Genomic DNA, 25,514 nt, shown 5'->3' with positions numbered 1-25,514 from the left:
GCTACGTAGCTCCATATACAGTAAGCTGTGATGCACTGTGTGTTCTAACTCCTTTCTGTCATAGCCAGCATTCACTTTTTCAGCAATCTGTGCTACAGTAGCTCTTCTGTGGGATCAGACCAGACGGGCTAGCCTTCACTCCCCATGCACATCATTGAGCCATGTGTGCCCATGACACGGTCACTGGTTCACCGGTTGTCCTTCCTTGGACCACTTTTATTAGGTACTAACCATTGCATACTGGGAACGCCCCACAAGACCTGCTGCTTTGAAAATACTCTGACCCAATCTTCTAGCTATCAATCACAATTTGGCCCCCCCTTTTTTTTTTAAGTTCTTAGGGTTGCCCCCCCCGGCTTCCAACACATCAACTACAAGAATTGGCTGTTCACTTGCTGCCTAATATATCCCACGTCTTGATAGGTGTACAACAGTGTAATGAGATAATCAGTGTTATTCACTTCATCTGCCATGTTAAGGCTGGCCAGTATATATTTTTAATATACCAATAGAAAATGTGCATTTTATTTTCAACAAGTAGCACACTCTTGCTCCTGATTATCAGGGGAATATGACATGCTGAATAGCTTTTCTACTGTCATAAACTTTTCTTCTCGCTGTCTAATATCCAAGGGTGATTGATGTTTTTCTGTGAAAGAAATAAAAAAATTGAACATACTGACCATACCCTAGGTAACGTGTATAGAATTCAAAACTGTTTACAGGGTGTCTGGTTTAGGATACAAATAAACAAATCCCCCCCCCGAAATCTTTGCATGTGATACATATGCAGGCAGTGAGTCTGTTTTTGGAAAAGAATTGAAATGGCACAAAAAGATTTGAGATCAAAGCTCCTTCAGCCCCATCTCTTACATCAAACGTATCTTTTTAATAAGTGTTCTTTACATCAGAAACTGCATACATTGTCGAGGAAAAAAAATGTAGGACAAGACATGCACCTCTTCCTTTCATTAAATCTCTCAGCTAATAGCAGCAGGAGAGGAGCATTAGGGCAAGACTAAACAAAACACCACTTGAAATCCACATAGAAGTCAATGTTGTAAGGATTGAAAAATATATTGCGACACAATGTACACCTTAACCAATTTTTTTATGGGAAGAATGAGCAATACAAAATACTAAATGTTTTGTCACAATCACTGAACTGTTATTTTTGGCCTCTGTCTTGTAAATGGATGTAAACAAAGCACAGATGGACAGGCATGTGTTCTAAATGCTACCTCAAACCCACTGAGGTGCACTTCATCAGAGTTTCCTATTTATTATCAAGATAAGTGTGCACTTTTAGGAGGATTTTTTTTTACAGACAAAAGCAGTGAAAAAGAGCTGGGAGTTACTCATAAGCAAGTGCCTTATAAGACACGGACAAATTATTGCTTGGTTCTTGACACTTGTTTGGTACAACTGTCATACAGGAAATCTCTTATTACAAAGTGAAATGAAAACATCTGGATTCTTTTGGTTTGGTTTGTGGAAAAAGTCATCACTACTAAAATTATGACTCAAGACGGACAGGAAATGGAGACTAAATGTGTTCTTTGAATATTAAGATTCTATTATGTTTCCATGGTTTTCTTTGCTTGACACCTACATGGGTACAAAAATGGGTTTGTGACCAGTTACAGGGCCATGTGCACCAATTTACACCCACCTCATTTGTTTAATCAAACACTGGGACAGAATATTTAAAGTAATACAGACACCTAAATAAATTCACTCTTCCCTATGACTCCATGAAAATATAGTTATAATTTTCACTCACAATGAGATTGTGAATAATAAGCCTTTGATAATAAAAAAGAAGAAAAAAAAAACACTAAAAGCAGCACGATGGAGCAGATGGGAACTGCGGCACCTGATATAGTGAGAATTATTACACCCTGTATAGTGGACTCAGGCAACAGCAAAGAAGGAAGTATTCAGCTTTGATTTAAAAGAACTGAAAGATGCAGCAGACACAAAGTACTCTGTATTTATTAATGTGGGAAATATGCTCAGTATAATATGTATTTATCACAAAAATACATGCATGTATTTATTATTTTGAAAACCCACCAGCCGACTGTTGTGGCACATTTTAATTGTGTGACAGTAATGACATAACGGCACGGCGGAGTAGTGTCCAAAAGTGTTTTTTTCATTTTACCAATGAGCTCACTATAGAGTCCTCTATATAGAACTCCTTAGAGAGTGAGTAGGGAGTTGTGAATGAGTGGTTTCGGACACAGCTCATGTTCGGTCATGAAAATGTTTTCTGTTGGCGCGCCTTCCAGGCAGGGGTTCCCCGATCTACGTCATTTCCGGTTTGGGCCATTCTCGGCGGAAGGGAAGGGAATTCCAGGCATCGCTTCATGGTTTAAATGTTTTATTTTGTTGAGTTTATCTCCACACCTTGCGATTACATCGAAAATTGAAAGTTTGTGTTAAAATCTATAAAATGACACCGAGGAGACCTGTACGTGTCAGTATCACTTTAAGTGTACTGCCAGAGCACAAAATAATATTTCACATTTCAGTCAGAACATACACACATACTTCATGACAGTTCATTTGGTCAGGGATTGATGAATCTAGGCTAGTCAGCTCACCTTGGGAACTTGGGCACCTATTTCTTCTCCTGATATCAGATCGGAATACTAATATAGTTTCTGCGTTTAGTTCCAATCCTTGTACACTTTGATCCCAGCACGTTAGACTTGGTATATCCCAGAGGTGAATTTGTCATTGGTAATGCCCTGTGCTTCTGCTCAGCAATCAGCACTACGGTCGATGAAACCTAGGATAAGAAGTAAGAAAACTGGTGAGCATGATTTTATAGCAGGGTAGTAAGTGTTGGCATGCGTTCACATGATCACCTGGTTAGATGTCGACTTGATTCATGAACCTCCATCTCTGTGCTTTTGAACTCATTGAGCTCCTTCCTTATGGCAGCCTAAGAAGGAAAAAAAAACCATAATGCTACAGATTGGTGAGAATGAGTTTGTTCATGTTTTTTTTTAACCAAATTAGTATTATCAAACAGTCAGGGAAAGTGGATTATTTATATTTGTATGGTTGACCTTGTCTGCAGCAGTAAGCCGGGTCCACGGCTTGTCTGCCCGTCTGTCATAGTCCTGAGCTTCAGCCACCTCCACGTAATCACTGAACCGAATAAGAATTTTCGCCTCCCTCAATTCCTCAACTGTCGGCCTTTGACTCAACTACAGAGAGAACAGTAAAATCATCCATCCATTATCTGTAGCCGCTTATCCTGTTCTACAGGGCAAGCTGGAGCCTATCCCAGCTGACTACGGGCGAAAGGCGGGGTACACCCTGGACAAGTCGCCAGATTATCGCAGGGCTGACACACAGAGACAAACAACCATTCACACTCACACCTACGGTCAATTTAGAGCCACCAATTAACCTAACTTGCATGTCTTTGGACTGTGGGGGAAACCGGAGCACCCGGAGGAAATCCACACAGACACAGGGAGAACATGCAAACTCCAAACAGAAAGGCCCTTGCCGGCCACTGGACTCGAACCCAAGACCTTCTTGCTGTGAGGCGACAGTGCTAACCACTACACTACTGTGCCGCCCCACAGTATAATCAAAGAAAGCTATATTACTTTAACTGATGCAGTCAGGAATGCTTAGAAAGACTGGTTAATGTGCAACAGTCACAAATATTAGCATATTCATATTTTACAATTCTAGTTTAACCTCTATTCAGACAATGCTGTTACTATACAATAATACGATTTGATTCATTGTATCTCAGAAAGCCCATTATCTCACCTTCCGTGACAGCCTTTTCTTGAGCTCTCTCTTCTCCTCAAGCTCTTCCTGCTCATTCCGTGCTAACAGAGTAAGAGAATTTGAAGAAGTACTTATTTTCATGTTAATATATACTGTAATATGTTTGTATTAGTGATCCTCAGTGCCCATCTTTTTCCCGTATTTTTCTCCATAATTTGATCACCTGTCAATTCCCTCCCATCAGCCTGCTCTTTCCTGTCATGTGAGGGGTAAAGACCAACAATTCCTCTGAGACATGAGAAGCCAGCCAACTGCATGTTTTCGAGCATGGTGTCATAGGTTAATGTTAAGTATTCTGAGAGAAAAAAAAAAGCTAGCCGCCGTCTTCTGCATACATGAGCTTACAGTATGCCACTCTTCCCACCTAATGTCTAATTCTATTCTCTAGGCTTCCAGCCATCATCAAGATTTGACCTTGCGACTTCTAGATGATAGGATGAGTACCACATGGTATTTTGTGCCATTTATGAGCTTCAATGCCTTTTGCTCTGATATACTTGTATCTTCTGACTGAAGGGTTTGATTAGTTAGTGGTTTACAGAGTTTAACCCAGTACATTTTATTTAGGTTTCCAAGCGGTGACTAAAAACTCATTTAGCACCATGTCCTGGCATAATTCACTTGATGAACTGTTTATAGTGCTTTTGTTTAGTAGTTAAGCTGAATGCATACATGTTAGGGGTGTGTGTGTGTGTGTGTGTGTGTATGTATGTCCATTTTACCTACGTTTTAGGATATTTCGTTGTTCTAGCTCTTCTGCAGTTGGTCTCTGGCTGAGTCTTCTACAAATAGAGAAAGAGATATCAATAGATACTATGTGTTGTGGTGGGTTTTTTTTTTTTTTGTGTGTGTGTGTGTGTGTGGACTAACCGTGTGAGTTTTGTGCCAATTTGCTGTCTGCACTCCAGTCTCTCCTGGTCAGTCAACATGGGTAGAATGTTCTTGTCCTCCAGCTCTCTCTTTGATGGTCGGTTACTCAGTTTTATTGCAAGTGAGTCTTTCCTCAGGATCCTCAGAGCCAGACTACCTGCCACCCCCAACACACACACAAAGTTGCTAGGGGACAGATCAGAACCAGCACCAGAATACCTTTGTGACCTTTCCCACTGATTTTGAATAGCAAAGTAAACTGTGAAGATGTCAGGAGTTGAAGTTACGAACAATGGTGCTAGCATCGATATCTATTAAACTGATATTGTTACAAAAAGGGAAAGTATAGTTCCTTCATGTGGCATGTACTGTAGTTCTCTGCTGTTTACTTTGGTACTGTGTTAACAATGCCAGCTATTCCCTTTTCTGTGGGATGTCTGAATAAATATAAACCTTTGATCATGTATAATCCAATTTTATTTTTCATTTCATTTATTTATTATACAGGAAAAGATTAGAAGTAACATTTCAGTTACAGTTAAACGGGCGTGACTCAGTTAAAACTAGTTTACAGCAGGTTCCTGTTCTGCAGCACATGAAAGACAAAAATCACATCCCAATACAACCAAAACAAAAATCACGTTGACGATACAAATAAAACAAAGCATAATTAAGGGTGTCAAGAGATATTAAAAACAATACAGACAACTACAGTGCTCAGCGTAAATGAGTACACCCCCTTTGAAAAGTAACATTTTAAACAATATCTCAATGAACACAAACAATTTCCAAAATGTTGACAAGACAAAGTTTAATATAACATCTGCTTAATTTGTAACAGGAAAAAGTAAGGTTAAATAATATAACTTAGATTGGACATTTTTCAATTTTACTCAAATTTGGGGGGTGCAAAAATGAGTACACCCCACAACAAAAACTACTTCATCTAGTACTTTGTATGGCCTCCATGATTTTTAATGACAGCACCAAGTCTTCTGAGCATGGAATGAACAAGTTGGCGGACATTTTGCAACATCAATCTTTTTCCATTCTTCAAAAACGACCTCTTTTAGTGACTGGATGCTGGATGGAGAGTGATGCTCAACTTGTCTCTTCAGAATTCCCCAAAGAAAATAATTTCTTTACACCACAAAGGTGAAGGCTACAAGAAGATCAGCAAAGCTTTACTTATCAGTCAGAATACTGTAGCAAAAGTGGTACAAAAATTTAAGAAAGATGGAACTGCAATCATCTCACAGAGACGTCCAGGTCGTCCACAGAAGTTAACAACTCGACAGGAGCGTCTTCTGATGAGAAGAGTTGAAGAAAATCGGCATGCAAGTTCACTGCAGTTATCTACAGAAGTAGAAAGCCAAACTGGGGTGACTATTTCCTGTGACACAATACGGCGTACGCTGCAGAGGAATGGCATGCATGGATGCCATCCACAAAAGAAGCCTCTCCTAAAGCCCAGGCACAAAAAAGCCCACCTAGAGTTTGCCAGGGCCCATGCTGACAAAGATGAAGACTACTGGGACTCTATACTCTGGAGTCATTGGATTTATAATTTGGATGCAAATTATAAAGCGGCTGCAGAGGTTATACATCAACACGTCCAAGATCTGGAGACAGCCTCCCCAGATACACCCAAGTTAATTCTGGGCAATTTTAATGGCTGCTCCATGTCAACTGCATTGCCCCATTATCAGCAATATGTTAAATGCGCCACGTGCGGTTCAAAAACTATTGATCTGTGTTATGGCAACATAAGAAATGCCTACCGAGCCATCAATAAGCCACCAGTAGGTGGGTCAGATCATAATACTGTTTACTTACTGCCCTCGTACCGCCAAAGACTTAAAAAAGAGAAGCCCAAAGTAAGATCAGTGCCTGTATGGGACCCTGACAGTTTGACAGCTCTGCAAGGCTGTTTTGACTGTACGGACTGGGAGGTCTTTGACTGTGAGGACTTGGACAATCATGTTGAGACAGTTACAGCCTACATCAACTTCTGCGTGGATAGTCTGATCCCTACGAAAAAAATAAAAATGTTTGCCAACTCAAAACCATGGATCACAAGTGATATTAAGAAACTGTTGGTGGAAAAAGAGCGGGCGTTTAAAACAAATGATCGGTGCAGGGGGAAGTTGATTCAAAGGGAGATACAGGTGGAAATTAATCATAGCAAGGGAATATATAAGTCAAACGTGGAACAACTGTTGCTGAATAATGACTCATGGATGGTGTGGAGAGGAATTAAAACTATGATTGGACAAAGTAATCAGCCAAAAATTCCTGAGCACTCAGTTGAAGAGGCAAATGCCTTGAATAAACATTTCACTAGGTGGGAGAGCGGTCTGCGGCCTTTTCCAAACTGGCCAGACAACGTAACAGAAAGTGCATCAATCAGTGTTAGTAGCAGGGAAGTCGAGCGGGTGTTCTCGCAAGTCAAACCCCATAAAGCGGCTGGCCCTGACAAGCTGTTGAGTATGGTTCTCAGGACATGTCATGAACAACTCAGCCATGTTTTCTGTGACTTGTTCCAAAAGTCATTGGACACACACATGGTACCTAAAATTTGGAAAACAGCTGAAATTCTGCCTCTGCCGAAAAAAATGAAACCGTCCATTTTAAGTGATTTTAAGGCCCGGTCCCACTGCACTTACGGATGCAAAGAGGATGTAAAACGTAAAAAAATCTTTGCCATCCGTTGGAAAACGCTATGCATCCGTTGTGTACTCATTGCATACGTGCTTCATACGCTCTATCCATCGAGCATCCGTCCACTGTGATTTCATCCACGCAAAAAGTTTTGAGCTGCACAAAACTTTTAGAACGGATGAACTTTCCGCCGTGTACGATGTAAATCCGCGACATATACGAGCAACAAACGTTCTATGTCCGTTATCATCCGTTAAACGTCTGCTGTATCCTCTCTGCATCCTCTGGGCATCCTCGCAACTCACATCCGCTGCAGCTGAAAACGGAAAGAGGGAGGAAAGATAAGGTACATGAAACGTCTATTCATCGTTAGTAGCACGGTAATAGAAAGGATGTAAGCGTATGCATCTCGTATATAAAGTATTCAAAACGGACAAAGCGTTTATATCTGGGATGTATCTCGTATATTTAGGATGTCTGGAGTATGTCTAGAGTATGTAGAAGGACACCTAGCGGACAATCGATATTTTGTATAAAAAGGGGGAGAAAATCATCTGGATCTCTCGATGTAGCTGCCAGCACGTCTTTCCGCTTTATGCTGACGGCGTGCGTGCTGCATCCCTTTATATCCGCGGCGCAGACGCAATTCATACCCCCCGCATGCGCAGTGAACGGTCTGCATCCGATATACATCTGCGCAACATCCCCTTTGTTTCCGTTAGGTGTACGTGATGCATCCCCTTCATCCGCTATGCATCCGCTCTTTCTGCTATGCGTCCGCTTCTCAGTTATCACCGGTAACCCCTTCGGAGCTGTCATCCACTTCCATCCGCTAGGCTTCCTATGAACATGCGTTTAACATCCCCGCTATATACTACCCACGTTCGTTCTTTTCCGTTCTGTTTTCGCAAATTTTCGCCAATTTTGTCCATTTCTGGAGCGGATGAAAACGGATAGAGCCACCCCCGAAATTTTGCTCGTCCGCTGTGTCCTTTTTGCATACGTTTTGTGTCCATTGGCCAGTGGGACCGGGCCTTTAGGCCTGTAGCTCTTACCTCAGTAGCAATGAAGTGTTTGGAGCGGATCATTTTGACCCACTTAAAAAAACAAACAGTAACTCAAATGGACACACTTCAGTTTGCATATAGACAGAAAAGGGGTGGTGAAGATGCAATTACTACCATGTTAAATGGAATATACGGTACAAGCACTTGGAATTACCTTCATCATATGTATGCATCCTGTTTGCTGATTTTTCATCAGCTTTTAACACTATTCAGTCACACATCCTTATTGAGAAGTTGAGAACAATGGGAGTTAACCATTCACTTTTGAAATGGATTTTTGATTTTTTAACTGACAGAGTCCAATATGTTAAGGCAGGTAATGGTCAGTCATCTGTCATTAGTATAAATAGGGGTGTCCCCCAGGGGAGTGTCCTATCACCCCTATTATATATACTGTACACAAATGACTGTGTGAGCCACACCCCTGAATGTTCTCTTTTTAAGTTTGCTGATGATACTGCCATAGTGGGTTTTTAACAGGTGATGAGACTGGCTACAGACAGGAAATAGACCAGTTCTATAAATGGTGTAATGAAAATTCCTTGATTTTAAATATTTTGAAAACCAAAGAAATGGTTATCAATTTTAGGAAAAGACCCCCTCTTAAACCAGTTTCTGTAGATGTGAGTGATATTGACATAGTGGAAGAGTATAAGTACTTAGGTACTATTATAGACAATAAGCTCACATGGAGGGCAAATACTCTTGCAAGATATACAAAGGCACAACAAAGACTTTATTTTTTAAGGAAACTGCGTAGCGTTAAGGCTGATACAGTGATTTTGAGATTGTTTTATTTAACATTTATACAGAGTGGTGTGACCTTTGTAATTCAGTGTTGGGGGGGTGGTTTATCTGTTCAAAACAGGAATATGCTGGATAAGATTACAAAACTTGGTAGGAAAATAACTGGATCAGAAGTGAAAAGTATCATGCAGATTTCTGATGAATACACCATTAATTTGGCCTTGAAGATACTGGATGATCCATCCCACCCCCTCTTCCCTGAGTACTCCCCTCTCCCCTCAGGACTCCGTTATAGAATGCCACATGTAAAAACGAACAGAGCTATAACATCTTTTGTGCCAAGGAACATTCAGCTGCTAAACAGGCTGAATTCAGACAGGTTGACACCATTTTAAAGTATGCACCTTTTATTTATATATTGGTTTTTTTTTAGATTTGTTTGTTATTCTATGTATTATTGTGTAAGTCTGCATGTTTAAGTGTTGTTTTGTTTTATGTAATTTATGGCTCCTAAGTGCAAGACAAATTCCCTTTGGGGCAATAAAGGTTTCATTCATTCATTCATTCACTCACCCACTACTGGGACTCTATAGAGGTTTTCGACGTGACGTCACAGGTGACGTGATGCCCCGGTGTCCGCCATTTTGAAGGTCAAGCTAGCTAATGTCAACAACAGTAGCTAGTATGTTACTGTAGCAATGTTTACGTTCAGTCATTTGGATGACTGTTAAAACCTTTCAGTCTCAAGTTTTTCCTTTACTGTATTTACTAGTTTACTGAGCTAGCGCGCTCGGGCAGGCTGGGAGTGAGCGCGCTAGCTCGGGCAGGCTGGGAGCGAGCAGCTCGGGCAGCCTGCCCGAGCTAGCGCGCTCGCTCCCAGCCTGCCCGAGCGCGCTAGCTCGGGCAGGCTGCCCGAGCTGCTCGCTCCCAGCCGGCCCGAGCACGCTAGCTCAGTAAACTAGTAAATACAGTAAAGGAAAAACTTGAGACTGAAAGGTTTTAACAGTCATCCAAATGACTGAACGTAAACATTGCTACAGTAACATACCAGCTATGATGTTGTTGACATTAGCTAGTGCTAACAGCTAGCTGCTAGTAAACTGCTACAACACAGACACCGACCCTAATAATACAGTTCTTGATCATTCCCTGGTAACAGCAAATTTATAACGGGCCATGTCTCAACAGACTAAGAAGTTATTTCAATGACATTTAATAACATTTTGTTTATCCTGAGGACCGAAAGTAAATGAAAATGTGAACAAACCTTAGCTGTAATAAGATGGCGACCACCGGCTCCAGGGACGACCCGCTGATGTAGGCATGTTACCCAGCCTGGTTTTTAACGACATAGGTATACAGATCATGTGGGCCGAAGTCAGGTAAAGACGAGGGCTTCGTGTACTTCCGTACGTCAGTGAACAATCCTGGTGGAAGCAGGTAAACGTCGTTCTCTAAGCCTGCTAACCTCAATTTTTGCAAATACCTCTCCCTCTGCTCGCCCTGTAAATGCCCTACGTCGCTGGATAGTGAAGGTGTTTTCTGCATCTCGCTCCTTTTTCTTTTATGTTTTTTCCCTGGTATTTCCCACACGCCTGACTGCAGGTCAGGAAGATCACCCGCGCTGCAGCGCTGCAAAGCCAGAAAAAGATAGCCTGGTAACATGTACGGATCACGTACACCAGCATCATTGATTTTCTGGTGATATCGCTTCTTACTCGCGTCATCTAGGCCGGATAAAATACTCGACAATGAGACTTCGTCATGATCAACAGTGTATCGCTACCGGTAGTCGCCATATTTGTGACCATCAAAATGGCGCCGGCTACTTGTTGACATGGCAATGGTCACGTGGGTCAAAAACCTCTATACTCTGGAGTGATGAGACCAAGATAAATGTTTTTGGAACTGATGGCTTTAAAACTGTATGACGTCGCAAAGGTGAGGAATACAAAGAAAAAATGCATGGTGCCTACAGTGAAACATGGTGGTGGCAGTGTCCTTATGTGGGGCTGCATAAGTGCTGCTGGTGTCGGGGAGCTGCATTTCATTGATGGCATCATGAATTCACAGATGTATTGCTCTATACTGAAAGAGAAGATGCTACCATCACTCCGTGCCCTTGGTCGTCATACACTTTTCCAACATGACAAAACACACATCTAAGGCCACTGTTGGATTTCTGAAGAAGAACAGGGTGAAAAAGTGATTCAGTGGCCAAGTATGTCTCCTGATCTGAACCCAATCGAAACCTATGGGGAATTCTGAAGAGACAAGTTGAGCATCACTCTCCATCCAGCATCCAGTCACTAAAAGAGGTCGTTGTTGAAGAATGGAAAAAGATTGATGTTGCAAAATGTCACCAACTTGTTCATTCCATGCCCAGAAGACTTGGTGCTATCATTAAAAATCATGGAGGCCATACAAAGTACTAGATGTAGTAGTTTTTGTTGTGGGGTGTACTCATTTTTGCACCACCCTAATTTGAGTAAAACTGAAAAATGTGTAATCTAAGTTATATTATTAACCTTACTTTTTCCCGTTATAAGTTAAACAGATGTTATATTAAACTTTGTCTTGTCAACATTTTGGAAATTGTTTGTGTTAATTGAGATATTGTTTAAAATGTTACTTTTCAAATGTTTCTTTTTACGCTGAGCACTGTACATACATAGACATTGAAAGAGGAGAGAATTAAAGCAGTATAAAAAATAACCTGACCAGTATGAGAATAATGATTGCAGGTGCAGCTGACTACGGGCGAAAGGCGGGGTACACCCTGGACAAGTCGCCAGGTCATCACAGGGCTGACACATAGACACAGACAACCATTCACACTCACATTCACACCTACGGTCAATTTAGAGTCACCAGTTAACCTAACCTGCATGTCTTTGGACTGTGGGGGAAACCGGAGCACCCGGAGGAAACCCACGCGGACACGAGGAGAACATGCAAACTCCGCACAGAAAGGCCCTCGCCGGCCACGGGGCTCGAACCCGGACCTTCTTGCTGTGAGGTGACAGCGCTAACCACTACACCACCGTGCCGCCCGATCTCAAGATCAGTTCAAACCATTGTATCTAAGTTACTGGAAGGTGTAGTCACTTTGCCAAGCCACTTTGCTTCAAGAAAACTCAAACTGTCACCCTCAGCTGAAAGGAAATTGGTTCAGATGGTCAGGAACAACCCAGGAACCACCATGGCACAACCCTGCCATGAACTGGAAGCTGATGGATCGCTGTCTACAGTTCAGTGAGTTTTACATCACCATGGACTAAGAGGCTACTATCCAAGAAATAACCCCTTGCTCCAAAAATTGACACCTTCAAGCTTAACTAAAGTTTGCAACTGACCACACGGACAAAGAAAAAGCCTTCTGGAGGAAAGCTGTATGGTCACATGAGACAAAGATTGAATTGTCTGGCCACAATGACCACCATGTACAGAGGGACACTGTACCAGCTGGTGGTGGTGGTGGTAGGATCATCATACTCTGGGGCTGTTTCAGTGGAACTGGTTCATTGCACAAAGTGGATGGAATAATGAAGAAGGAGGACTACCTCAGAATTCTTCAGCATAACCTCAAACCATTGGAAACTTGAACATGATCGGGAGTCACAACAGGACAATGAACCCAAACACACATCAGAGCTGGTTGTAGAGGACAAAGCAGGCTAACATTAAGCTTAAAACAAGCCCTGACTTCAACCCTACTGAAAATATATGGATCGTGCTTATAAGTCGAGTCCATGGCAAAAGAAAAAAAAAACAAATTTAATTGAACTCTACTAATTCTACCATGAAGAGTCATGAAATATCCAACCAGAATTTTTTTTAAAGATGTATGCTGTACAATCATTCTGCTACAGAAAAAGAACAGTTCAGAGAAATCACTGAAAGTCCAAATATTGCCATGACATTCATATTCAAAATGACATTCATGTCACTGTATGTAAACTTCTGACCACAACTGTAGGTTTTCGTGGTGGCAAGAATTTGATTTGAAAAGATGATAGGATCAGAAAAGGATAAGCATTTCCTAGGTGAGTGAAAATACATACATTGTCTTCTTCACTGATGGTTAAATGATTAGTTTTCAACCAGTTATGCAGATCGTGAAGATCAGAAGATAATTTAGAATTTATGACATCAGTTTAGTTTAGTTTAATAGAGTTCGTCATAAATCCGTACAAAGCTGATTGACAGGTGAAAATTATAGGACGGATAGTCCCAATTGACAATTTTCCCTTACACAAATACAAAAATATTGTTGCTGATAAACTATGAAAAATATATAAACAAATTATGTATACAATGCTTAAACAATGATAAAAGAAAAAAGAAAAAGTAAAAAAGGGGAACAGTTTCTAATGTCCTATTATTAATAAAATAGATAACTGACTATGGTGGCCGGTACATACTGTAGGTAGCTTTTCAAAGTATAAAATATAAAGTCGACTCTTAAATACAGTTAGACTGGTTGCGTTCGTAATATTTGAAGAAAGGCTGTTCCATAGTTTAACAGTTCTCGGGAAATAGGATTCCCGAAAGTAGTTCTGTTTATGACTAGAAAGAGGACGGTAGTTAGCAGCATCAAAATTCCGGGTGGAATGTAGCAAGAATTAGTAAACTAAAAAAATTTGCAGTAATAGTGCCAGACCAAATCTTGTAAAACAGTATCAAGTCACTAATCTCACGCCTGTGTTCTAACGATAAAAGTGTCAGAGTCTTTCTGTGTAGCAGACATCAGAGGGAGGGTAATTTAGAATAAACTTAGTTGCACGTCTCTGACTGTTCTCTATTAGAGCTTTGTGCTTTACTGTGTATGGTGACCATAAATTACATGCATATTCAAGGAAGGGCCTCACTAAGGTACAGTAGAGGAGCTGCCTTGTCGCAGTATCACATATGTCCCAGCAGACACGCTTCACAAGCCCTAACAATTTATTAGCCTTTGCACACATGCGCTCAATGTGAGTTCCCCATGACAGATCCTTGGTCACAAGTACACCAAGGTCTGAGTTGCAGATTCACGGACCTGTCCATCCAGGTGGTACGTTTGCTTGATGTTTTTTTTCTTCTTAGATATTTGTAAAACTTTGCACTTTAAAGTACTGAATTTCATTCCATGGTCTAGACTCCAATTATGTAACGAATCTATGTCCGCCTGCAGACAGAGTGAGTCATATGTGTAGAGTGCAATGGTTGATCCATGACACACAACTAGGTTGACATAGACAAGGAAAAGCAGAGGCCCCAAAATTGACCCCTGCAGAACACTGGATGTTACAGGTAACCAGGAGGACAAAGCACCGTTGAGTACCACACGTTGCTGCCTATTCGTTAAGTAGCTTCGAAACCATTCAAGTAGAGAGCCTGTAATACCATATTTCCTTAGCCTTGTTAACAGTTGGTGGTGTGGGACCTTATCAAAGGCATTTGACAGGTCAAAATGATTTTTCAAAGAATTCAATATTTTATTCAACTCAGTTTGTGAGATCTCAGAAAATGAGAACTGGTGAGGTGTTGAAAGGAAAACAGGTGTGGGAGGAACAAAATTTGATGCTAATTCATTAACAGATAATACAAAGTAATCATTGAAAATACTTGCAATCCTTTCAGATTCAGAAATAAGAGTACCTTGTAGCAGTGTGGGAAATAAGGAATTTTAAGCAGACGGTCACCAGACAGACAAGTCTGAAATGTTGTCTGTCCGTCCAAATTTCAGCCTGTCCAAAGGCCAAAAGTTGACAGGCCAAAGGCCCGGAACAAAGGCGAGCCCCAGAAGCTGAAGGGCTTTAGATGCCTGGAGATGGCTTCTCAGATATTTCCAGGCACATTTTTGTGATTTTCAAAGGTCAAATTACACTAGGAGATTAGTTGCTAATTACGCTACAAATTTAATGTAATTTACATGAACATGTCAGAAGATTCAAGAAAAACATGCTTAAAGTTATATCCAAGAAAACAGTGGCACAGTCAGTTCCATCCATGTCTAGAAAAAAGTATGGGGGGCAAGGATGTTCCAGTTGGTTACAACTTACTGGCACTCATATAGGTACTATAATAACACTCATTAAACATTATGTCAACAATGACTATTTTTATACTATGTTTATAATAACTGTATAAGAAATTTAGCAATTAACAATACAACTATTTTTACATAATAGAGTTAAAATTTTGAGTATGAGATTCCAAGTAACTTTGTAACAAGATGCAGGGTATCTGCACATTTTTCAAGTACAAATTTAAAGCCTTTAAGACCTTTTCAAGACCTCTAAATGGAAAAATTAAGACTGTGCCATGGCAAAGAAAATGATAAATATGACAACTTAAAACTGTTTTCTGCAATAGTTTTTTTTACTAACTTTAAGAAGAATGCACACAATTGGTGAACAACATCAATGGCAACTGTTAGACATGCAAACAGCTGAAGCAAAGTCGTGTGTTTTGGGCCTGTAGAACAACTGTAGCAGCAAGGAGAAGACTGGTGTTTACTGGAGAAAACACCATGAATCATTTCAAAAACGAAAACAATAAACGGCAAGTAGAACCAGCTGAACAACCTTAGCCGGCATTATTTCAATCCCCAAAGATTATCTTTGATGATGTGTGATTTTGTGTCTGACAGCAAAATCAGTCTGAGTGTCGTACAGTATACAGCTGGCTGAGGAAGTTCTCGAGTATCTTCTGCATTATAGCAGGTAACAGCATAAACCTGTTTATGCAGTCGTACAATCATCAGAGCATTACATTAAACACAGAAAAACAACTGTCACCTTTCATAACCATTATCAATATTAATCAATGTGTTGTAATAACTGTAAACTATTATCATCAGTGCAATTGTTATATCAATGTTCATTATTCAAAAATAATCATTAATTATTATCTATAATCCATGAATAATTGTTTGTATTACTACTACTACTGCTACTACTACAACCCCGATTCCAAAAAAAGTTGGGACAAAGTACAAATTGTAAATAAAAACGGAATGCAATGATGTGGAAGTTTCAAAATTCCATATTTTATTCAAAATAGAACATAGATGACATATCAAATGTTTAAACTGAGAAAATGTATCATTTAAAGAGAAAAATTAGGTGATTTTAAATTTCATGACAGCAACACATCTCAAAAAAGTTGGGACAAGGCCATGTTTACCACTGTGAGACATCCCCTTTTCTCTTTACAACAGTCTGTAAACCTCTGGGGACTGAGGAGACAAGCTGCTCAAGTTTAGGGATAGGAATGTTAACCCATTCTTGTCTAATGTACGATTCTAGCTGCTCAACTGTCTTAGGTCTTTTTTGTCGTATCTTCCATTTTATGATGCACCAAATGTTTTCTAGGGTGAAAGATCTGGACTGCAGGCTGGCCAGTTCAGTACCCAGACCCTTCTTCTACGCAGCCATGATGCTATAATTGATGCAGTATGTGGTTTGGCATTGTCATGTTGGAAAATGCAAGGTCTTCCCTGAAAGAGACATCGTCTGGATGGGAGCATATGTTGCTCTAGAACCTGGATATACCTTTCAGCATTGATGGTGTCTTTCCAGATGTGTAAGCTGCCCATGCCACACGCACTAATGCAACCCCATACCATCAGAGATGCAGGCTTCTGAACTGAGCGCTGATAACTCGGGTCGTCCTTCTCCTCTTTAGTCCGAATGACACGGCGTCCCTGCTTTCCATAAAGAACTTCAAATTTTGATTCGTCTGACTACAGAACTGTTTTCCACTTTGCCACAGTCCATTTTAAATGAGCCTCGGCCCAGAGAAGACGTCTGTGCTTCTGGATCATGTTTAGATATGGCTTCTTCTTTGAACTATAGAGTTTTAGCTGGCAACGGCGGATGGCACGGTGAATTGTGTTCACAGATAATGTTCTCTGGAAATATTCCTGAGCCCATTTTGTGATTTCCAATACAGAAGCATGCCTGTATGTGATGCAGTGCTGTCTAAGGGCCCGAAGATTACGGGCACCCAGTATGGTTTTCCGGCCTTGACCCTTACGCACAGAGATTCTTCCAGATTCTCTGAATCTGTTGATATTATGTACTGTAGATGATATGTTCAAACTCTTTGCAATTTTACACTGTCGAACTCCTTTCTGATATTGCTCCACTATTTGTCGGCGCAGAATTAGGGGGATTGGTGATCCTCTTCCCATCTTTACTTCCGAGAGCCGCTGCCACTCCAAGATGCTCTTTTTATACCCAGTCATGTTAATGACCTATTGCCAATTGGCCTAATGAGTTGCAATTTGGTCCTCCAGCTGTTCCTTTTTTGTACCTTTAACTTTTCCAGCCTCTTATTGCCCCTGTCCCAACTTTTTTGAGATGTGTTGCTGTCATGAAATTTAAAATGAGCCAATATTTGGCATGAAATTTCAAAATGTCTCACTTTCGACATTTGATATGTTGTCTGTGTTCTATTGTGAATACAATATCAGTTTTTGAGATTTGTAAATTATTGCATTCCATTTTTATTTACAATTTGTACTTTGTCCCAACTTTTTTGGAATCGGGGTTGTACTACTACTAATAATAATGCTTTTTTAATAATAATTTAAAAAAAATTAACTCAATTTTATAACATTTTAATAAATCACTACTTATTAGCTATATTAATTAATAATAGAGTAGCAATTATAATTCAGAATTATTAATTACTACTTAACTAATAAGCAGTGATTATCAAAATGTAATTTAATAAGTAGCAATTATTATTATCAACTACTAAATTATACTAATAAATAATAAGTAGTGATTATTAAAATGCTATAAAAATTGAGTTATAAGATTAGTTAAAATTATTATTAAAAAAGTAGTAATTATTATTAGTAGTAGTGATGCAAACAATTATTCATGGATTCTAGATAATAATTTGTTTTTAATAGTGAACACTGATAACAATTGAACTGATAATAATAATAATAAACATTTACAAGTATTACTAGTAGTATTATTGCTTATTATTATTAGTAGTAGTAGTAGTAGTATAGTTATTTTAAATCAATGTTCACTATTTTAAAAAATTATCTATAATCCATGAGTATTTGTTTGTATTCTACCAATTACTACTTTTTAATAATTATTTGTAATAATTAATAACTTAATTTTATAACATTTAATAATCCCTAGTACTTATTAATCACTAATTCATAAGTAGTAATGATTCCAAACAATTTAAGACGTTTTTCGGCCTTGAAAACCGAAAGTTGTATTTAAGACTTTTTAAGGACCCGCGGGAACCCTGAGATGACTTTTAAAATAACTCTCATCTCATGGTAATATCATTTGACATTGAGACTAAAATCTGCTGGACTAAAACTTAGAAAATAGAAGAAAACACCGCAAAATAGAAACCAATCGAAACCGAAAGAATGACAGTGATTAGCATGCCCTTACCATGGGAATAGTCTTTTATGAATGTGTAATTGGGCGCTCAGTGCTCTGACTCTGGTGTGACTGAGTAAGGTGACAAGTTTTATGTTTCATCTAATTTAGGTCATTTAAAAACTATAATATTATTTGGTAGTAGGCACATAGGAAAGTGTAAATTCTAAAGTTTCTGTCAATATGTTTATCATGCTTGTATGATTAAAAACTCGTGAAGATATTTATCTAAATCCATGACATACTCATTCTAAACCTGCCGAGCTTCACCAGAGAAGCTCTTGACCCCAGAGGGTTAAAATATGATGGAAAAAACACTTTGTCAGGGTTCAAAACCAGTAATAGTCTATTTTCTTTTAACATTAGTGGTAAACCTACCCAGCTGATAACAGTGTCATGTGGTGTCATGCCAGAATGCATTCCTACTCACCAGGCCCGGCGCCAGGAACAGTTTACTAAGGGGGCAATTAGAAATCGCAAGTGGGCAAATATTTTTCATAGTGTGTAGTAGTGATGGCGGTCTGACAACGTGTTTCAAACAATTAACTGCGCCAACCACAAAACCACGGCCCCGAAGGTTGCTTTAGTCCGGGAAAATCATGTGATATATTACCAGGGCAGTTGCGCTTTATCAACACCCGTGCCCACCTGTTAACCCTCCCCTCCGATTTTCTCACAGACACGCGTTACAACCGGAAAGATGCCAAACATAAAACAACACACACAAACCTACAGGCAAGTCCTTTACATTTCAAATACATACAAATAGCTCCGCGGCATGAAAACAAAACGTCAATGCAAGTCTAAGGCCTAGGTACTTGGCTCGGCGGCCAAAATCATAATTTAAAAAAAAATCAACAGACGCGGCTGCACCAGTAATAGCCTTCCTGACTCGCACCGAGTCAACGCTAACCACTTAATCCGCGATCCCAGTTTAGGCGTGTAGGGGACTAAACACTCTGAAGTGATGAATTTTCACCCCCGCTGCATGGGGGGGGGTGACGTCAATGACACATATTCTTACGCTATTTGCGCACAAAGCGGACCATATATGAACACATACACCAACATAAACGGAGATAAACTTAGTCTACAAAGAAAGAAAATGGATTCACAATATTGTGATTGAATTCGTTTAATTCGGAGGGGGAAAGACTACTCCCGTAAACTGACTGCATATTACAGGATATTGCAGAGACAGTGCACTTGTAAGTGTGCATGTAAAACCCCTGCCCGCCCGCACGACCCTTGTCCTTATCACAGGTCTGTGTGTGCGCGGCTGTGTCAGCATTTCACACATACACCCACAATAACTAGTAGTCCCGAGTAGTTAGGATTGATACATATGTCTAAAACAGTGTTAATATTAAATTCAGGCTTTTTGAAATAATCCTACCTTAATACAGTTGAATTCTACGATTGCAACGTAAGAATCATAACAACCAATCAGATTTGTTCTACCGTGCCAGTTTTAGTAGTGATTTATGTGAAATGTATTTTTGTGCAATGCTCAACCACTTAATATTTCGTATTTGAAAATGCAAATTATTAATACGTCTATAATACATTATATTTTCATAAAGGCCCGGTCCCACTGGCCGATGGACACAAAACGTATGCAAAAAGGACACAGCGGACGAGCAAAATTTCGGGGGTGGCTCTATCCGTTTTCATCCGCTCCAGAAATGGACAAAATTGGCGAAAATTTGCGAAAACAGAACGGAAAAGAACGGACGTGGGTAGTATATAGCGGGAATGTTAAACGCATGTTCATAGGAAGCCTAGCGGATGAAAGCGGATGGAAGTGGATGACAGCTCCGAAGGGGTTACCGGTGATAACTGAGAAGCGGACGCATAGCAGAAAGAGCGGATGCATAGCAGATGAAGGGGATGCATCAAGTACGCCTAACAGAAACAAAGGGGATGTTGCGCGGATGTATATCGGATGCAGACCGTTCACTGCGCATGCGGGGGGTATGAATTGCGTCTGCTCCACGGATATAAAGGGATGCAGCACGCACGCCGTCAGCATAAAGCGGAAAGACGTGCTGGCCGCTACATCGATACATCTCTACTACTAGATGATTTTCTCCCCCTTTTTATACAAAATATCGATTGTCCGCTAGGTGTCCTTCTACATACTCTAGACATACTCCAGACATCCTAAATATACGAGATACATCCCAGATATAAACGCTTTGTCCGTTTTGAATACTTTATATACGAGATGCATACGCTTACATCCTTTCTATTTCCGTGCTACTAACGATGAATAGACGTTTCATGTACCTTATCTTTCCTCCCTCTTTCCGTTTTCAGCTGCAGCGGATGTGAGTTGCGAGGATGCCCAGAGGATGCAGAGAGGATACAGCAGACGTTTAACGGATGATAACGGACATAGAACGTTTGTTGCTCGTACATGTCGCGGATTTACATCGTACACAGTGGAAAGTTCATCCGTTCTAAAAGTTTTGTGCAGCTCAAAACTTTTTGCGCGGATGAAATCACAGTGGACGGATGCTCGATGGATAGAGCGTATGAAGCACGTATGCAATGAGTACACAACGGATGCATAGCGTTTTCCAACGGATGGCAAAGATTTTTTTACGTTTTACATCCTCTTTGCATCCGTAAGTGCAGTGGGACCGGGCCTTTAGAAAACAATTAAGTGATCTGAGTCTCCGTTGAGGGGGCGGGGCTGTAGCCACGAGGGGGCGACGCCCCCTTTCGCCCCCCCATGGCACCGGACCTGCTACTCACTGATGAGAGGTGACATTGAGAGCGTCTGTTATCAGCCAATCACAGGCTGTGTTACGACAATGTATTCGCCCACTGTAACATTTGGAAGAAAATTAGAAGCAGGTTAGACCCATACCTTTATAATTTTTCATGGGCCATCCGGTTTGATACTTTTGAAATACAGACAGACTAATGCAGAAATTACCGGTCAATGTCCGCCGGTCCAGCCTTATTTCCCACACTGTTGAAGGAGAATCTGAATACTGACATTCTTTTTCTCCTCGTTTTCACCAGTGATGACTGTTTGTCATAATGCTTTTGGATTAGAAGCAGCTTGAATAATTTTTTTGCTGGAAGTAGACCACCTTAGCCTTACGCAGTTCAGTATTACATTTATTTCTAATCTGTATGAAATTCGTTTTACTCTCTGGTGTTTTGTTTGATCTATATGTTTTAAGAGAAGTCTTTTGTTTGATGAGTTGCAATAATTCAGAGTTTATCCAGGGTAATTTACTGTGCCGAGGACGTATCTTGAAGCCAGTAGTGATTTTTTATTATTTTTTTAAACGCATCATCTCCACTCTGGTATAGAATTGTGCTAAAGTTTGTTCTGGGTTTTCAAGTGACAATTCATGACTCCAATCAATATCGCTAATTTTAGCGTTAAACTGAGCTAATTTAGAATTTGGTATTTTTGACAAAGTGGGAGGCATGACTTTTCAGGGGTTTGAAAAGAAACAAAAGAGTTAGGAATACTATTGGGAATATTGGGAAGCTATAACAAGAAGAAGAAGAACATTCTAAAAGTTTTGATATTTTTGCAATGTTTTTCCACCACATATTAGGATCTACAATTACAAAGTGAGCTTTAACGTGATTTTAAAGTAGTATTTAAAATCAGGACAAGATCAGGACTCTTTCCTTTTCTATCTCAAAGACAAAATTATCTGATTTGAAATTCCATCCATCCATTATCTGTAACCGCTTATCCTGAGCAGGGTCGCGGGCAAGCTAGAGGCTATCCCAGCTGAGTATGGGCAAGAGGCAGGGTACACTCTGGACAAGTCACCAGGTCATTGCAGGGCTGACACATAGAGACAAACAACCATTCACACTCACATTCACACCTACGGTCAATTTAGAGCCACCAGTTAGCCTAACCTGCATGTCTTTGGACTGTGGGGGAAACCGGAGCACCCAGAGGAAACCCATGCAGACACAGGAAGAACATGCAAACTCCACACAGAAAGGCCCCTGTTGGCCACTGGGCTCGAACCCAGAACCTTCTTGCTGTGAGGCAACAGTGCTAACCACTACACCACCATGATGCCCAGATTTGAAATTATTAAACATATTTAATATTTAAGAATTCCCAAAACATACATACTTGGATGTTAAAAGCAACAGAATTTTCAGACTATTTTATTCATTCAAATTATCAAAATAAATTTGGAAAAAGGGGCGACATGGTGGTGTAGTGGTTAGCGCTGTCGCCTCACAGCAAGAAGGTCCGAGTTCGAGCCCCGTGGCCGGCGAGGGCCTTTCTGTGTGGCGTTTGCATGTTCTCCCCATGTCCGTGTGGGTTTCCTCCGGGTGCTCCGGTTTCCTCCACAGTCCAAAGACATGCAGGTTAGGTTAACTGGTGACTCTAAATTGGCCGTAGGTGTGAATGTGAGTGTGAATGGTTGTCTGTGTCTATGTGTCAGCCCTGTGATGACCTGGCGACTTGTCCAGGGTGTACCCCGCCTTTCGCCCGTAGTCAGCTGGGATAGGCTCCAGCTTGCCTGCGACCCTGTAGAACAGGATAAAGCGGCTAGAGATAATGAGATGAGATGAGAATTTGGAAAAACGTTTAGTGTTGTTCAAGGTTAAACTATGTCATGTCTATATCTTGGATTTAGGGTTTGTTTTTAAGTATTCCAAAAGTGGATTTTTTTTAATAATATTTCAAAATTATTTGGACCTACATGTAAACATGTCTAACAAAGATGGCATAAAAGAATCTACATTTTTGAAAGTGTACATAGGTTTTTACTACAAAAGGTACAAAAGCCTATAAAGTTATGTTTCTGTTTGTTTGAAGGCTATTGTACAATATTATGCGACTATGCAAACGTTAATTTGTTTGGACGTACATGGCTTTAGGGCGAGTTACTACTCAATAAATACGTGTATTATTTCCATAAACTAAAATTTGGACTTGAATCAGTGTCAGTGCCTGACAGAAAGGAGTCACATACTTGTAAATAAGGAGTCATCATCTTCCTCTTCTTCTTCCTCCTCCTCATCTTCATGGGTGGGTGGGATGTACATGCGTGTGTTGGTGGGATGTGTGTTGAAAGTGTGAACGTTTGGCAGAATTTGGTGCGTTGCATCTCTGTTCTCTTTCTCCTCTTCACTCTCCATTTGCACTGATGGTACAGCCTGCAGTACAGAACTGCACACCATGAAGCAGAGCGGTTAGGGCTGATTGACACATGAATGTGTGCACTAGGGGGCAGTGTTGCATGTACCAAGGCAGAATGTACGAAAGAAAGAAAAATTACAAGAAGTCTTATGTTAAACAGGTGTATGAAAAATAAATATAGGAAAAATACAATCTTTGCAAAGCTTATATACTCAAACACAAATCCAAAGCTCACACACTCACCTCTCACTCAGTCTCTGCATGGTAAACACAAGAGTTTTGTTAAGTTCCTCGATGATACGACTTGGGGGATGGAGGGAAAGTGGGAGTGTGGTATGCTGCAAAGGGTGTGTGTGGGTTAGGGAGTGTGCGTGCATGGTTGAGGGCTGTGGGTATCTGAGCTGGAAAGAGGGCACCGGCTCACAGATCATCACTTTTTTGGGGGGAAGTGGTGGGGAGAATTTTCCTAAAGGGTCTAGAGAACGACAAAGAAATCAAACATTAAGCGTGAATGAGCAAGAGAGGGAAAAGAATGTAAGTCATGTGTGTGTGTGTGTGGGGGGGGGGGGGGGGTTTCAGGAAGACGAAGAGAAAGAAAAAGTGTGATTATGTGCTTAACAGGTATGTACCTGTTAAATGGTTAGGTATTCTGCTATATGGTTTCGGAGGTAAGGCAGGTGGTTGCTTTAGAGCTAATGGTTTGGTAAGGGGGATGTCCATGCCATCACTTGGTAGTGGAATGCCTTTTACAGGGGGCATGGATGGAATTGGCTTTGGGGTGTGGCCTGCTAGACACACCCCTGTTTCCCCTGACAACTGAGTTTCTGTACCAGTAAAGAAAAAAACAAGAGTAGGAGATAAATGCAGATGAATTACAGATTTGTTACAGTGGATATAAAAAGTTTACATTCCCATGTTAATACTGCTATTTTTTGTGATGTTAAAAAAATGAAACCAAGATAAATCATGGGGAGGAATTACAATAACCTGGTTGCATAAGTGTACACATGCTTTTATAATGGGGAATGTGACTATGCTTAGAATCAACCAGTCACAATCAAACTCAGGTTCAATGTATTTATCCCTCACCTGTTTTTATCCAACTGCTGAAGCCATGGCCTGCAAAAGCTTACAATAGTATGAAAAGGTATCAATTTGGAATATCTGGCAAGTGCTGGTCCAAGGTAAAGACCAAGGTAGAATGTTCTGGATATAATTCTAAAAGAAAAAAAAAGACAGCTTATTAACCTTCCCCCAAAAAATAAATAAATAAAATAAAATAAATCATCAAACCATGCTCACGGTGAAGCATGGTGGTGGCAGCATCGTACTATGAGGTGGATTCTCTTCAGCTGGGACTTGAGCTTTAGTCAAGACAGAGGTAATCATGGATGTATTCTGCCAAAAACCCTGCAGGCCTCTGGTAGACAACTGATGAAGAAAAATATCAGGTTCCACCATGATAAAAGACCCAAAGCATAACTCCAAGTCATCTTTCAGAAGATGATGATTCAGTCAGAGCCCAGATCTAAATCCTATTGAAAATCTGTGGAATGACTTGAACAGGAGACACCCCCTGAGCATTTTTCTAAGGCAGAGTGGAATAAAATTGACAAATCAAGATGGGCAAAGATGGTCGACTTTTACCCAAAAAGACTGAGTGTTGTATTTTAAGCAAAAGGTGCTATAATAAAGTATTAGTGAAGGGGTGTGCAGATTTGAGCAACTGGGCTATTTTAAGTTTTTAACTGTTTTTCACTTGAATTTCATTGGGTGCACACAAGTTAAAGG

At 40.4% G+C, this 25,514-nt stretch overlaps 1 protein-coding gene across 3 annotated transcripts in view; it reads right to left on the bottom strand.

The window, feature by feature from the left end:
* Positions 1-602: 602 nt before the first annotated feature.
* The window catches only part of phactr1 (phosphatase and actin regulator 1), a 46,227-nt gene continuing 21,315 nt past the window's right edge, over positions 603-25,514 (bottom strand). The window contains exons 5-14 of one of the 3 annotated variants that reach the window (XR_009654053.1): positions 24,353-24,547; positions 23,967-24,198; positions 23,557-23,753; positions 4,693-4,849; positions 4,549-4,604; positions 3,802-3,863; positions 3,081-3,221; positions 2,877-2,953; positions 2,610-2,797; positions 603-649 (exon numbers count right to left, since the gene is read on the bottom strand). Coding sequence is in view for 1 of the 3 variants with exons in the window: in XM_060914049.1 (XP_060770032.1) it covers positions 2,782-2,797; positions 2,877-2,953; positions 3,081-3,221; positions 3,802-3,863; positions 4,549-4,604; positions 4,693-4,849; positions 23,557-23,753; positions 23,967-24,198; positions 24,353-24,547 (1,133 nt within the window). In the remaining 2 variants the exon portion in view is untranslated. Of the gene's footprint in view, positions 650-1,977; positions 2,798-2,876; positions 2,954-3,080; positions 3,222-3,801; positions 3,864-4,548; positions 4,605-4,692; positions 4,850-23,556; positions 23,754-23,966; positions 24,199-24,352; positions 24,548-25,514 lie in introns of those variants that run through there. The other 2 variants (XR_009654052.1, XM_060914049.1) reach the window with 2 other exon arrangements.

The sequence above is a fragment of the Neoarius graeffei genome, chromosome 2 (genome assembly GCF_027579695.1).
Source record: "Neoarius graeffei isolate fNeoGra1 chromosome 2, fNeoGra1.pri, whole genome shotgun sequence".
Lineage (NCBI taxonomy): Eukaryota > Metazoa > Chordata > Actinopteri > Siluriformes > Ariidae > Neoarius > Neoarius graeffei.
This window is presented reverse-complemented; position numbering and strand designations above follow the sequence as displayed.